General features: G+C 54.5%; 1 protein-coding gene across 1 annotated transcript in view; it reads right to left on the reverse strand.

Annotated features, from left to right (window-relative positions):
- Positions 1 to 1,170: 1,170 nt before the first annotated feature.
- The window catches only part of Slc9a1 (solute carrier family 9 member A1), a 59,824-nt gene continuing 45,450 nt past the window's right edge, over positions 1,171 to 15,544 (reverse strand). Inside the window, exons 2-12 of the mRNA XM_042688702.1 lie at positions 14,613 to 15,073; positions 10,661 to 10,911; positions 10,062 to 10,279; positions 8,821 to 9,023; positions 5,967 to 6,056; positions 5,457 to 5,527; positions 5,169 to 5,342; positions 4,585 to 4,699; positions 4,298 to 4,399; positions 3,122 to 3,194; positions 1,171 to 2,049 (exon numbers count right to left, since the gene is read on the reverse strand). Coding sequence (XP_042544636.1) covers positions 1,712 to 2,049; positions 3,122 to 3,194; positions 4,298 to 4,399; positions 4,585 to 4,699; positions 5,169 to 5,342; positions 5,457 to 5,527; positions 5,967 to 6,056; positions 8,821 to 9,023; positions 10,062 to 10,279; positions 10,661 to 10,911; positions 14,613 to 15,073 — 2,096 coding nt within the window. The 3' untranslated portion in view covers positions 1,171 to 1,711. The remainder of the gene's footprint in view (positions 2,050 to 3,121; positions 3,195 to 4,297; positions 4,400 to 4,584; positions 4,700 to 5,168; positions 5,343 to 5,456; positions 5,528 to 5,966; positions 6,057 to 8,820; positions 9,024 to 10,061; positions 10,280 to 10,660; positions 10,912 to 14,612; positions 15,074 to 15,544) is intronic.

The raw sequence follows: 15,544 nt of genomic DNA on the forward strand, positions 1-15,544 counted from the left end.
ATCTGGCACGTGCACCAGTCCTTCTGGGTCATGTGCTAGGAGACCCCTGGGCAGCCCCCTGGCCTTTCATTCCGGCTGCTCGCCCACTGGGTTTTCCACAGTGGTGTGAGTGGTCCAGGCTGCTGCCCTTCTCCCAAGAGCAAGCATACTTCCTGCCCTGCTTACTGCCAAACCTCCGGCACCTGGCACATGGTAATGACCACGCCAGCATGGATGGTCTAAGGATTCCAGGCGGATGGGAGCTGAGTTCCTCCCATCCTTCCTGAAGCCCGCTGTTCCCAGGGAGCAGTCCAGGACTCTATCAAAAACTCACATTGATTTATTAGAATATGAAAAAAAGGTTCAATTTCTTCTGTACAGGTGGCAGAGCGGCAGCAGCTGCGGTGGCTTTGTACATGGTTGTCGACATCACCTTGTATGGTGACTTCTGCCCGAAACAGCACTTGCATGGAGAGGAGAGACGGATGGCCCCGCCCCCTGGCAGCGGGTCACTGACTATTGCACGATCCTGGGGGGGAGGGGGGGGAGTGTGTAGACACGCATGGGCCCGGGCCGGGCCATGGCGGCAGTGGGGTGTGCCTGTGAGCAAAGGCCTGTGGAGACCCAGGGCTCTGTCCACCCCAGCAGTGATGGCTGGGGGGGGGGGGGGAGGCCCCCAGGGGAGGCCTCCTCCCCAGGGCTGGGCTCCACAGCTATCTGGGGGTGGAGGAAAGGGCTGTGGGGGACACTGCAAGTGAGAAACGAAGGCCAGCAGGGAGTGAGGGTCGGACTCAAGAGCAAGACAGGTGTCAGGAGGCCCCGTGCCCGGGAACTTGGTCAATTCGGACAGGTTAGGGCCGTGTCTAAAATCAGAGCCTTGAACAACAAGTTCAGAGCCTAGGAGGGGGGAGAAGGGGACACTGGACAGACAGGCACTAATGAAGAGGGGCTCTCTGGAGCATGAGGTCAGGTAAGAGGGGTTTTCAGAGGCTCCTAAAACCCAGGACTGTCTCGGTGTGGGCAGGGGTGGACATGGAGGTGAGCTGCACGGAAGAGCAGGGCTTTCGGGAGGCTCAGCAGCCCCTTCCTGGGTAGAGGCCCCAGAGAGGCCCAGTGGTCCTCAGCACACATCACTTCACTGTCCAGAACCCCTCCCACCCCCGTCCCCCCCATCCCCCGCCCACTGGCTCCAAGCGGAGAAGCCCCGAGATGCCCCCTGCCTCGGGCTCTCTCAGCAAGGCCGGCATGGGTGAGCAGGAGTGGGGTGGGACGGCCACGAGCCCCCCATCCTTCCTCCAGTCACTGGCGGGGACAGAGGAGAGCTCCTCCCGTTCCTTCCAATCCTGGGTGGGGCCATGGCTGAGCCAGAGGCTCTTTGGTTAGGCAGGAAGGTTGGTGGGAATGAGGAGGGTGCTGCGGTGGAGGGCCGGGCCTGGCAGCCTAATGGGGCCCTGGTCCAGACATGGCGAGCTTGGATCTGGAGGAGTAGGCCCTGCCCTCGCCAGCCCAGCAGCTCTGCCCAAGAGGAGAGATGGCAGAGGCAGTTCTGCTGGGAGGGGCCGGGAGGAAGCCGTGCTACAGGAGGGGCTGTGGACCCAGCTGCCATGCGGTGGGAGGAAGGGGCAGGGCCCATCCAGGTCAGGAAGGGTGAGGGGAGCCCCCAGCTCCCCTCCAACCAACCCCTGCTCTGGTGGGAATGTCCGCTGGACAGGTGCTGCCCATTGGCCTGGCACTACTGCCCCTTGGGGATGAATGGCTCCCCCTCTCCCGGATCGGGGTGAGGGCCTGGGTCACTTAGGCAGCGCTGTATCCTTTGGGAGCTGGGGCTGTCACTTGGTCCAGGGGTGAAGACATCATCGGTGCCAGGGGAGGAGGGCTCCTTGGACCGCATCGTAAGGCCTCCGTCCTCATCCTCGTCCTCCTCTGTTACTCTCCCTGGGTTCCGGCTCAGCCCCAGCACCTTGCCCTTCAGTTCCTCGTTTACCAGGTCCACAGACTCGGGTGACTGTGGAGAGGCTGGATCGATGGTGATGACAGGCAAGTCTGCCTTGGGCTCGTAGGCCAGTGGGTCTGGGGACCAAGCACAGAGCCGAGGTTGGGCTCTACCCAAGGCCTGTCCAGCGTTACCCACACCTCGAGGGCCCCTTGTCCATGCCAGCAACTCCCAGAGCCTTCCCATGAATGCAGCCAGCTCTGTGAGCCTGAGTGACTGCTCTGTCCCCAGCTTCTCTTCCCTCAGACTTTTCCCCTTCCTTGGACCAGGGGCTCATCTGGGTACTGGTGACTCACACTTGTAATCCTAGCTACTCAGGAGACTGAGATCTGAGGATTATGGTCTGAAGTCAACCCAGGAAAGAAGGCCTATGAGACTCCCCACCCCCTCCCCCTGCCCTCTCTTTTCTTTTTTTTTACTGGTTGTGGGGCTTGAATTCTGGGCCTGGGCGCTGTCTCTGAGCTCTTCAGCTCAAGGCGAGTGCTCTACCACTGGAGCCACAATGCCACTTCCAGTTATCTGGTGGTTAATTGGAGATAAGAATCTCATGGACTTTCCTGCCGGGCTGGCTTTGAACCATGATCCTCAGATCTCAAGCCTCCTGAGGAGCTAGGATTACAGGTGTGAGCGACTGGCACCTGGTTGAAACTCATCTCCAAAGAATTACCAAAGCTAGAAGTGGAGGTGTGACTCAAGTGGTGGAGCACCAGCATTGAGCAAAACAGCTAAGGGACAGAGGCCAGATCCTGAGCTCAAGCCTTAGTACCAGCACACAAATAAACATAAATAGGGAGGTAGGGAGACGGGGCGGGGGGGGGGGGGGGTGGGGTTCCAGGGCTGCCTTAGGGGCCCAGGCCTGAGAGACCTTGCCCTTGCCCACTTTTGTGGACAGAGACCCTGCCCCCTGCCAGGCACCCTGTCCACCCAGCTCTTGTCACAGTCCTCACTGGGACATCTGAAGATAACAGGGCCCTTCCTGCCCTCTGTCAGCACAGCCCCACCTGGGGCAGACAAATCTTGTGGACTGGGAGGAGAGATGAGGCTGTGATGGGAGAAGTCTGGCCTCCCTACTAGTTCTCTGAGGCCCTTTATGCTTGGGATCTCCATCTTAGGAGGCTGTGCCGAGTGCCCAGCCCTGGGGTCACTTACCTGAGCCAATGCGGGCCCGGGACATGGTGGGAGAGTCCAGCTTGTGGGCTGGCACTGTCAGGTAGTTGTTGATCTGACAGAGAGAGAGACATGGTGAGCACGGCGGTTGGGGGAGGGCACCTGACACCAGTAGTGCCATGTTAGGCTCGTCCTTGTGTCTGCTAAAGCACCTAAGCTGGCACAACCTCTGCAAGCTGAATGATCTCACTGGGCAACTCAAACGTTCCTTCCTTACCCCAGCACTGGCTCCGGCCCATAAACCAAGACCTTCATGGCCCAGCTTGTGGCAACTGAGCTCAGCTCCTTATCTTCCTTCAATCCTCTGTTCCTTCCTCAGGATTCCCCATGGTAAATACCATTCCCAACCACACTACTAGAAGGCTAGACACACACCTGATTCTTAGGGCAGGGTGGAGTAGTGGCTCTTGCCTGTAATCCTAGCTAATCAGAAGGCTGAGATCTGAGGATCAAGGTTCAAAGCCAGCCCTGGCAGAAAGTCTGTGAGACTCTTATCTCCAATTAACCACTAGAAAGTCAGAATTGGAGCTGTAGCTCAAGTGTTAGAGTACCACCAGCCTTGAACAAAAAAAGCTAAAGGATAGCACTCAGGCCCCAGGTTCAAGCCCCAGCATAACAAAACAAGGCATCCTAACCCTTTGGCTCACCAAACTGGAAACAAAAGTTTCCAGTTCTACATTTTTTTCTTTTTCTTTCTTTCTTTCTTTCTTTCTTTTTTTTTTGCCATCCTGGGGCTTGAACTCAGGGCCTGGGCACTGTTCTTGAGCTTCTTTTTGCTCAAGTAGCACCCTACCACTTGAGCCACAGCACCACTTCTGGCCTTTTCTGCTTATGTGGTGCTGAGAAATCGAACCCAGGGCCTTATTCATGAGAGGCAAGCACTCTACCACCGAGCCACCTTCCCAGCCCCCAGTTCTACTTCTTAATGTCCATTAAGCTCACTGCCTCTTTGGCCCTTTATCTAGACCATCCCCTTCCCTCCTGCGTTACTCCCTGGGATAAAACCCAAACTCTGGGACCATCAACAAGCCTCCCGAAACCACTGTTTCTAGAATGAACACATTTCCTCTGTGGAGTCTGGTGGAGCACTGGGGTGTAGTATAGGAAGAACCCAGATTCTCCCAGAAAGGCTGGGTCCCATGCCGATCTGGATCCCACCTTCTGCTCCAGCTGCCGGGCCTTCTGTCTCCGAAGCAGCATCTGGTTCCAGGCCTCCTCGTAGGGATCAGCCACCAGTGTGTGTCTGTTGTAGGACCGCAGCTGTGGGAGGAACAGGGTAGTAGCTGTTAGGGCAGGCAGGACCAGGAAGCTGGGACTAGAGGTCTGGGGGCCGGGGAAGCTACGGGCCCATGGGTGGGGTGGGGGCGGAGCAGTGTTGCAGTCTGGGAAGAGGCTGGTGCCCAGGGTAGAGGAAGAGAAGGCTGCAGAAGAAGGTGGGCGCTCACCCGCTGCCTGGTCTTCTGCAGGTTGTTTCTTAGGATTTTGCGGATCTCTTCTTCCTTGTCTTTGGACAGTGCTGGCAGGATACGTTCAGCAGCCAGGGACTTGGGGTGAATGTTCCTGGCACAACAGGGCAAATGTTAGGTCTCCAGTCTTTTTTTTTTTTTTTGGGGTCCGGTCGTGGGGCCTGAACTCTGGGCCTGGGCGCTGTCTCTCAGCTCTTCAGCTCAAAGCTAGTGCTCTACCACTTGAGCCACAGTGCCACTTCCGGCTTTTTCTTATGTGGTGCTGAGGAATCGAACCCAGGGCCTCAAGCATGCAAGGCAAGCGCTCTACCACTGAGCCACCTTCCCAGCCCCTAGGTCTCCAGTCTTAAGACCTTGGAGCCTGCAAGGATGGGCCAGGAGGAAGCTATGCTTGGGATGGCCTAGGTAGGTGTTCAAAGCCTCAAGCCCTTCTATGCTCCGCAACCCCCCCCTCCCACCTCACAACCGACCCTGACTGGATAACACGGCTCTCCTGGCGGCTGTTTCAGGCTGCGGTTAGCATAAGGGAACAGTCACTGCCCGGACTGGCCACTGGCACTCACTGCATGGAGACAGTCGAGACCGCAGAGGGGATCTTGCCCATGCCCCCGCTCTCCACCAGCTCAATGGCCTGCTTCATCTCCATCTTGTGGTAGAAGGCGATGAGCTGGGGCTCCTTGGAGCGTTCGCCGGCTATCAGACACTTCTTCACATACTTCTTATTAAATCTGTTGAGCCTGGTGGGAAGAGGAGGAAGACGGATGGAGCCGGTTCCTACATGTGGGCAGAAGCCGGGACTTGGGAGGAGACCCTTACAACTGCATCTTGCCACCCACCCCACCTGCACCTACTTGTCCTTCCAGTGGTGGTGGCCATAGTGACCACAGATGTCCTCGATGCCCGTCAGAAGATGGTCCAGGAACTGAAATGAGCCAGGTCAAGCTTCACTATTGGGCTCCTTTGCTATCCAGAACTCTGAACAGGCTCTACCTTCCACCCCAGAGGGGCCTCTGCTCCGCCCAGCCCTGAAGTTCCAAGAGTAGCCAGGAGGTGGCGCCAAGCCTCCAGTGATCCTCAAACCCAGTGGACAACTGGATATCTCAAACTCTCCCTCTCCCAGCTGGTTGAGGCACTTTCTCTGAACCCACTTGAACCCAATGCTCAGGGCAGGTTTTGTCTAGAGGCAAAGATGGCATAACACCCCCTCGGATTCCAGATGCTAACACCACACCTGCCCATCAGGGAGATGGGGGACCACTCAGCACTGAAGTAAGGACAGAGGAGGTGACCAAGTACAAAGAAGGGGGGTCTAGTTGCTCCTGAAGCCTCCTTCAGCAACTGCAGGCCCCAGCTCCCAGTACCTGCGTGTGGATCTCCTCATTGATGGAGCGCTTGGTTTCTTGTTTTTTCTTCACAGCCAACAGGTCTACCAGGGGCCGAATGGTCATGCCCTGGGCAGGGGAGGGGGCAGTTAGATCTCAGGCACAATGGATCTACCACTCTGGCAGGGGTCCTGAGATGCCCTTTGTGCTCTGGGATCCTCAGTGGCCCAGGACCAATGGATGTTAGAACTGTTTGCCTCACCCCAGCACCAGGTCTTCCTGGAGACACAGCCAGAGCTCTGGCAGAGCCTTACACTGCTCACATAGCCAGGGCTTGGGTTCAGATATGGGCTCTACTACAGACCCACTCTGCAACCCTAAGGAATTGAGCCTCACAGACAGACAGAACCCTCTGTTCCACTCCTCCCTCCTGGGCTGCTAGGAGTACTTTTTAGTCTGGCATAGGTGGCTCACGCCTGGAATCCTAACTACTAATTAGGAGGCTAAATTCTGAGGATCATGGTTTGAAGCCAGTTAATCACAAAAAGCTGGAGCGGAGTTGTGGCTCCAGTGTTAGAACACTAGCCTTGAGCAAAAAGCTTAGAGACAGCACCCAGGCCCCGAGTTCAAGCTCCAATACTGGCACACACACAATAAAAATAACCATAGTTTCTATGTGGCAGGCCAGGCTGTGTTCCCCTAAAAACAGGCCCTTTAACAGCTAAGACAACCCTAAGAGTTCACATTTTACAGATGAGGAAACTGAGGCTCACAGAAATTAAGCAACTAGAGGCTGGGAAGGTGGCTCAATGGTAGAGCGCTTGCCTTGCATGCTCAAGGCCCTGGGTTCGATTCCTCAGCACCACATAAGCAAAAAGAAAAAAGCTGGAAGTGGCGCTGTGGCTCAAGTGGTAGAACGCTAGCCTTGAGCTGAAGAGCTGAGGGCCAGCGTCCAGGTCCAGAGTTCAGGCCCCACGACCGGACCCAAAAAAAAAAAAAATTAAGCAACTACCAAAGGTCCCATAGAGGTAGTAGAACCAAGAATCAAACCCAGGCAATGGGTCAAACCCAATGCTGCCTTTAGTATAAGTGGGCTTGGAGAACCATTACCAAATACAAATAAAAAGTCCAGGGGAAGCCAGACAAGGTAGCTCATGCCTGCAATCCTAGCTACTCAGGAGGCTGACATCTAAAGATCTTGGTTGGAAGCCAGCCTGGGCAGGAAAGTCTGTGAGACTCCTATCTCCAATAAACTACTCAGAAAAAGCTGGAAGTGGTACTGTGGCTCAAGTGGTAGAGTGCTTGCCTTGAACAAAAGAAGCCAAGAGAGGGGCTGGGAAGGTGGCTCAGTGGTAGAGCGCTTGCCTTGCATGCTCGAGGCCCTGGGTTCGATTCCTCAGCACCACATAAGCAAAAAGAAAAAAGCCGGAAGTGGCGCTGTGGCTCAAGTGGTAGAGTGCTAGCCTTGAGCTGAAGAGCTGAGGGACAGTGCCCAGGCCCAGAGTTCAGGCCCCACGACCGGACCCAAAAAAAAAAAAAAAAAAAAAAGAAGCCAAGAGATAGTGCCAAGCCCAGAGTTCAAGTCCCAGGACGGGAGAAAAAAAAAGTCAAGGGGAAACAGTGCTTTTTAGGTGTTGTTTTGGATTTTGTCTTTGTGTGCTGGTCCTGGGGCTTGAACTCAGGACCTGGATGCTGTCCCTGAGCTTTTGGTGCTTAAGGCATTTGACCCACAGCTCCACTTCTGCCTTTTGTGGTTAATTGAAGAGTCTCATGGACTTTCCTGCTCAGGCTAGCTTTGAACCACGATCTCAGATCGCAGGCTCCTGAGTAGCTAGGATTACAGGCCTGAGCCACTGGCACCTGGCTCGCTTCTTTTAAATGCAAAGAATAAGCCCACTTCCTTGAAGCTTCCCTTGTATTTTTTCTCCTGAGAAGGCAAAGTGTCTCTAGTGCTTTGTAAGGATTAGTGTCCGGGAAAGGCAGAATGGTGGGAAAGAAATGGAGGCCCAGGCCCAGAGTTTATCACCTGCCCAAGATCACACTCAGGTATGCGAGAATATTCTAGGTTGGACTTCCTTGACGAGGGTAGGACTCTCAGCTAAGCCTGGGTCATTCAAACACATACAAATCCTGGCAAGGGCCAGGCGTGGCAGCTCTTGCCTGTAATCCAGCGCTCAGGGAGGCTGTAGCAGGAGGATGGGTTACGGAGGGAGTTCCAGGCCAGCCTCAGCCACATAGCAAGGCCATTGTCTCAAAAGAAAAAAAATTAGGGCTGGAATTCCACTTCCTATGAAGAATGAAGTCCTAAGCTTAGAAACAAACAAACAAAACCCCTAGTACTGACAAAACAAAAACCTCACTGACCAGTGCTGGGAAGATACTTAGAGATCATCCTTATTTCACAAGTGAGGAACTAAGACACCAGGCTACTCAGACAGTGGCTGAGCGAGGGCTGACTCTAGGCTTCTAGGTGCCTGGCTCAGAAACCAGCCCAGCTGTCGATGCTCTATTGCTCCATTTTACAGATGCAGAAGCTTGAGACTCCCAAGATATGAAACCACTGAAGCCTACCACGCATGGAGGAAGAGTCAGGTCTTGGGACAGGATCTCCTGCTGACAGCTCACATCTCTTAAATAGCTCCTGATTGGGCAACACTCTGGTAACTTTACATTCTGTTGGCTCACTTCACAGTGACTCATTTTCTAACTGGCCACTTTGCAAAGGAGGAAACTGGGGGCCAAAAGGGGAGTGGCTTGCCCAAAGTCACACAGAGTTAATACAAGAGCTGGGCCTAGGATCCACAGCCCCACTTCACACAACCCATTTTCAACAGAAACAGACTCAAGGACCCTCAGGCCGGGGCCTGCCCACCCCACCCCCCAGGCCCAGCACCTGCACAAAGACAGTGAAGAAGATGACGGTGATGATGGCAGTGAGGAACAGGTCACACATGGGGAAGTGCTTCTTGTCCAGGAGGTAGCCCAGAGAGAAGGCAATGGCCCCTCGCAGGCCCCCATAGGCGATGATGAACTGGTCCTTGGGGGTCAGTTTCACGATTCGGAACTTGTTGATGAACCAGGTGAGGCCCAGCACACCTGCCAGGGAGGGGCAGAGGAAGCGTTGGGCAGGCCTGAGCACCTCCTGGCCTCTGCGCCAGGGATTTCCCCATCCCCAAGCTCCTCCTTTCTCACTCAAGTCCTGGGTCCCTCAGCCCAGGAGGCTCTAGATCCATATGTAAGGAGGGCTCCTAACCTAGACGCACCCAGCCTCTGGGGCTGGGTCAGGAAGGGGAAGGCAGAGACGAAAAAGTGGTCACAGTATCTCCTTGTCAATTAGACGGACACATGGGGATAAAGTAGCCTGGTCTAATTCTCTCTGCATTTGATGTTCCCCATAATCAAACATTAAGATGTGGCCAGGGTCTGATCTCCACCCACAAAACCAGAATCCCTGGAGAACAGGAGCAGGAGCAACAGGACTTCAAAAAATGCCCCAAGTCACACAGAACAGGTATGGGGACCACACAGCCCGTCTTCATTTCACGGGAGTATGAGTAAGACCCACAGGGACACTGACTTTTCCACAGAGGAGTGAGGCCTGGCGGGTGTCTGAGGTGGACCCCAAGGACCTGATTCAGGTGCCCTGGAGTGTTCATATACCCTACCTCACCTGTCATGGCCTAAGATCCCCCCCCCCCCAGTTGTTCCTCAACCACCATGGCCCAGAATCCCCCCCACAAACTGTACCTCACCTGACATGGCCTAGCTCCTACACCCCCCCTCCCACAAATGGGCCTACATACCTTGCACCACACACCCCAAACTAGATTCTGCACCCTGCACACTACAGCCCAGCCTTCTCATGTATTATACCATACACACTAGACAGCTCCTGTACACAACACACTATACATCACCACACTACAGTGCAGCACCTACACATAATACACTATATATACATACAAGTCCATATTTTTACCACCCCACACACTGCATCCCCTACAACCAAACTCCTACAAAACCCACCCTTACCCACACCTTCACTACACCCCAGCACTACCACACTGTACTCACTGTACCACACACAACCCCCCCCCCACTCTCTCTCTCTCCCTGTGCATGGCCAGCCCTCACCCAGCACGCGGGCGATGAGGCAGAAGAGCAGCGTGCTGATGACAAAGGTCCAGTTCCAGTGGTGGGAGCCAGCCACGGTGGAGACGCCCAGGAAGATGAAGATGAGGGTCTCGCTGACGCTGCTCCACATCTTCAGGAAGTATTTGATGGTGGTGTGGGACTTGTGGGAGATGTTGGCCTCCACGTAGGGGCGCATCACCACCCCGGAGGCAATGAGCCTGGGACGGAGGAAGGTGTGGTTCAGGCTCATTCGTGCCTCTGTGGTGTGGGGGGGCTAGTATGGACAAGTGCCTGTTTTCTGAGCAACTTTCAGGAGCCACACAGCTGTCTGCTTTGCACGTTTGTTCTCACCTGGTCCACCTGCCCATCCCCCCCACAGGGTGGGGACATTCTTGTCATTTGGTACATGGAGGTCTGTCACCCGCCGACTGCCACACTGAAGCAAGTAGCAAGGCTAAGAGGTTCACTAGGAAGCCCCTGATGACCTTGGTCATTAAAATGGTTTCCACGCAAGTGTGGAGCCTGGACCCTGGTGAGGACCTGAGTCTGAGGCCTCCCCAGCCAAGCCCTCTGCCTGCCACACCCACACCTAAACTCACGCCATGATGCCGGACAGGTGGAAGAGCTCAGCTGACAGGTAGGCCATGTAGCTGTAGAGGAAGACGAAGAGCGGCTCGATGACACGGATGTGGGAGGTGAATCGGGAGGTGAAGGCGGCAATGACCCCGTAGACCACGCCCACAAACACCCCGCCCAGGGCCACCACGAAGAAGCTCAGGAAGCCGAGGACGATGTCTACGATGCCCACTTGATCGTAGCTGGCAAACTCTTCGAAGAGGTGATACAGGACCTGGGGAAAGTGTGCAGGCTGGTGGGTAGGAGGGCAGGGTGCTAGCCCCATGGCTCCCTGGGGTCCACCCAGGGTGATCCCACCCCTCCGGGAACCATGGACACAAAGAATAGGCCATGTGGGGGTGGATGGTATGGCTCAAGTGGTTAAGAGTGGCTGCCTTAGGAAGTGCAAGGCCCTGAGTCCAAGCCCCAGTACCACCAAAAACAACCAACCAGCAGAATAGACCACATGGTAAGAGAAAAATCCAGTACCAAGCAAGAGCTCAGATTGATGGGCTGGGGGCTGGAGGGACTTGGCTGAGGCCTGGACCCCATCATGCTGGTTATGAACACAGAACCCAGGAACCAAAGGGCCAGGTTGAAATCCCTACTCTGCTGCTCCCTAGATGGGTACATGGGGCCAACTACTCCTTGGGCTTTAGGTTTTCCATCTGCAAAGTGGGCTGTGAAGATTGAGCAGGTAAAGTACTCAGTACTGGGTGGTCACAGCCCCCATGTGACCACGCCTCTCTGAGTTCAATCCCTCCTTCAGCACAAAGTAGTAAGTTCAGACAATGAAGAACAGGATACCTTTCTTTACTTTTTCCTTTCTTCTTTTTTCTGTTGCCAATACTGGAACTAGAACTCGGCCTTGTGCACCCCCTTAGCTTGTTTGCTCAAGGCCAATACTCTACCACTTTAAGGGATAGCTCCACTTCCAGCTTTTTGCTGGTTAATCGGAGCTAAGGATCTTACAGACTTTTCTGCTCTGGCTGGCTTTGAATTATGATCCCCAGATCTCAGTTTCCTACTGGTGCAAGCAACCAGTACCTACCCAGCTAGAACAGGATTTCTTTTCTTTTTTCTTTCTTTTCTTTTGCCAGTCTTGGGGCTTGAACTCAGGGCCTGGGCACTGTCCTTGAGCTTCATTGCCTCAAGGCTAGCACTCTGCCACTTGAGCCACAGCGCCACTCCTGGCTTTTTCTGTGTATGTGGTACTGGGGAATTGAACCCAGGGCTACATACATGCTAGGCAAGCACTTTATCACTGAGCCACATTCCCAGCCCTTAGAACAGGATTTCTTAATCATGATAATTCATGTGGCCAGGGCATACCCCCACCTGGACCCTGGGGGTGGGGCTGAGAAACCTCCTGCTTTAAGAAGCTCCCAGGTGGTTGCAATAAACTGCCAAGTTCAGATGCTGTGAAACTGGCAGCTCTGAAGTTTCCCGTCCCTGAGGCTGGGAAATAGACGTCACTGTAGCCGTAGTGCGAAGCCCTCTGAACAATCTTTTCCTAGTCAGCATTAACAAGCTTGTGAGGATCTGTTCCCTTGCCACACTGAGGCTCACAGAGGGGAAGCAGTGTGCCCGAGGGCCCAGGAGCGGGACTGCACCCAGGACGTGTTCCCTGATGGCTATGGGCTGAGGCCTCCCACAGCCTCAGCTTCTGGTCTCTACCAGCATCATGGCTTCCTGGCCTTCTTGAGTCCAGCCCTACATAGCTCTGCCAGGAACCAGCCAAGGAGTTTCCAGGCCCAGGGAGAAGGGGACAAGGACCTAAGAATCCATGAGAGGAAACCCTCTGATGCCCCTGGCACCTGGGCAGTTCCTGGAGGCAAGGGATAATGGGCAAGGGATGTCTGTGTGACAAGGCGCTGGCCCGCCTGAGCCCGTGCAGTGTAGAGGCAACCTTCCTGCCCGGGAAATGGGGCACTCACACCCTTGCCTCGAGTTTCAAAAGAGCCCAATCAGGGCCAAGCAGGAAGGGCAGGTTCCAGGCCCAGGTGCCATTGGGGAGACAGGGTGGGGTAGCAGCGGTAATAGCCTTGTTAGCAGATACACTTAGCCCTGAGCTACTCAAACTCATTCCTGGCCTGAGGAGAGGCATAAGTCCTCCCAGTCTGCCATCTGGGCCACTGGGGCAGGCACAGCCTTTCTGGCCTGTCACTGCAGAGAGGCTGTGTGGCACAGGTCTGTGTTTGGACTCAGGGTCACACTGTGTGGATTTGAAGCCAGGCTGCTCATCAGTTAACAGAACCTCTCAGTGCCTCAGTTTCTTCACCTGGGGAAACAGCTAACAGCAGTGGCAACCTCACGAGGAGTTTCTGGGTGGCTCAGATTCGTATGGGACAGGAAGCAGCCCAGCACCAGTAAGAGCCACACCACCCACTTCAGCAGACGTGGCTGTGGGTCTGAGTTATCTTTTGGCACAAGCACCCCCAGCCTGGACTTGCATCCACACCCGACTGGAAGGCTGCACCTCTGGCACTCAGAGTGAGCAGAATTCCTGCAGGAACGCCAGCGAATAGAACCAGCTGGGTACTGCAAGTCCTATGTTACTAGTAGGGAAACTGAGGTTCCCGTGGTAACCCTGGGCAAGGGCTGATGCTAGAAGAAACCAGGATGGAAGCCTGTCTGCTCAGGCCAGGCTACCCAGCCCTCTGATGAGCCAGTGAGAAGCAAGAGAGACAGAGGAAACTGGGGCTTGTGGCCACTGAATAACAGTCTACCACAAGGAGGTGTTTGTCTGAGGGGCCGCCATGAACAGAGAGTGCACGTGTGAGCAGGGACTGAGCAAGCACACATGCACTTGTGTTTTCGTGTGTATGCGGCTGTTCTTTGAGGGGTCCAGCTTGGAGGGAGAGGGGGACATACATGCACACTCACATTTACTTCCTGAGGCAATGGGCCGGGAGAGCATATGTAGGCATGTACAGTATATAGTTCTGCCATGTACAATGGAGACCTTGCATTGGGCTTGCCTGCCCTCACTAGGTCATTTTATAGCTGTCAAAGCCCACGTGAGTGCCAGTGGTTCACAGTTGCAATCCTAGCTACTTAAGGAGGCTAAGATTGGGAGGATTGCAGTTTGAGAATGGTCTGGGCAGAAAAAATGCACAAGACTCCTTTTCAACAAATAGCTAGTTACAGTGGCATGTGCCAGCTGTGACCACGAAGCATAAAATAGGCAGACTGTGGTCCAGGCACACACCTGCGCAGGAAGCCAGACCCTATATCTCAAAGTAACCAGCACAAAGGGCTGCAGATGTGGCTCAGAGATAGAACTAGGTCGTGCCTGCCTAGCAACCACCAGGTCGTGAGTTCGAACCCCAGTACCAAACAAACAAAAGGTGAGGCCCAGAAAGGCAGAGTCATTTGCCTAAGATCTCACAGGAAGCAAGCTGCTATCCCATTTTACTTGTCATCTAGAAGTTTCCACAATCTCCACTCCAAAACTGCACACACTAAATTTTGAACTTAAGATACTCAACATCAGAACTGAAAGACTCTGAAATAAAACAGGCTCTCAAGAGGTAATGGAGGCAGGAGGAGGATCAGCAATATGGCCAAGATCACATCAAAACGTGAGCTGAAGAAGGAACATCTGTCCTAGGAAGGCCAAGAACTCCGGCCTTGGAGGAGACAGATCTGCTTCAAATACAAACGGCTTCTATCACCTTGATTCAGATCTCCATTCTACCACAAGCTGATTAACATCTTTGGGCCTGTCTCTTGTTCTATAAAATGACAACACCAAGTTTTCTCCTCAGCATCTCCTGGGGATCAAATGTGAGAACGTGTGTCACCGTGCACAGCGTGGTGCCGGGGACACAGCAAGGAGGAATCGTCACCATCTGTTTGCACTACTGGTATTAACTAGCGGGCAGCTGAGGGACTAGAGGCCAGTGCATGTAGGCAGGGCCCCTGACCCCTCACCACGGTGACAGCGTCGTTGAGGAGGGACTCCCCAAAGACGAGGATGTGCAGGAGCTCGTTGATGTGGATCTCTTCAAAGACAGCCAGCACCGCCACGGGGTCCACGGCAGAGATGATGCTGCCGAAGAGCAGGGTGTCCAGGAGGCCGATGTTGTTGATCTGCTCACCGCCCACCAGGCACACGGCGTACATGAGGCCGCCTAGAAAGAAGGCGTTCCACAGCGTGCCCACCACAGCGAAGATGAGGATGGTGCCCAGGTTCTCTGTGAACTGCCGCAGCGGCAGGAAGTAGCCGGCGTCCAGGATGATGGGAGGCAGCAGGAAGAGGAAGAACACTTCTGACTGCAGGAAGGGGGGCGTCTCGCCCACGCCCTTGATCAGGCCCCCCACCAGCAGCCCCACCACGATCAGCAGGCAGCTCTCTGGGACGATGCTGGAGATGGTGGGGATCACATGGAAACCTGCGGAGGGCGAGAGAACAGGAGGCGTGGGCTTCCGGGGGACGTGGAACAGGACTGGGGACCCAGGAGCAGCTGGCTGGAGATGAACAGGCTGTTAACTCTGAGCCTTGGCTCCTTGTCTGAAAATGGAAGGGATAATACCAGCTTCACAAAGGTTGTGGTATAAAACAATTGATGTTTTAAAGTGTTCGGGCTGTTTTTTTTTGTTTGTTTGTTTGTTTGTTTTTCTCTTTTTTCGGTTGTAAGGTTTGAACTCTGGGCCTGGAAGCTGTCCCTCAGCATTTCAGCTCAAGGCTAGCACGCTACCACTTGAGCCACAGCGCTACTTCTGGTTTTCTGGTGGTTCACTGTAGATAAGAGTCTCATGGACTTTCCTTCCCAGGTTGGCTTTGAACCGTGATATCTCAGCCTCCTAAGTAGCTAGGATTACAGGCATCAGCCTCAGGTGCCTGGCAGTTGTTTGTATTTGGT

Source organism: Dipodomys spectabilis, unplaced genomic scaffold, assembly GCF_019054845.1.
Source record: "Dipodomys spectabilis isolate Male_0828 unplaced genomic scaffold, ASM1905484v1 ptg000118l, whole genome shotgun sequence".
Classification (NCBI taxonomy): domain Eukaryota; kingdom Metazoa; phylum Chordata; class Mammalia; order Rodentia; family Heteromyidae; genus Dipodomys; species Dipodomys spectabilis.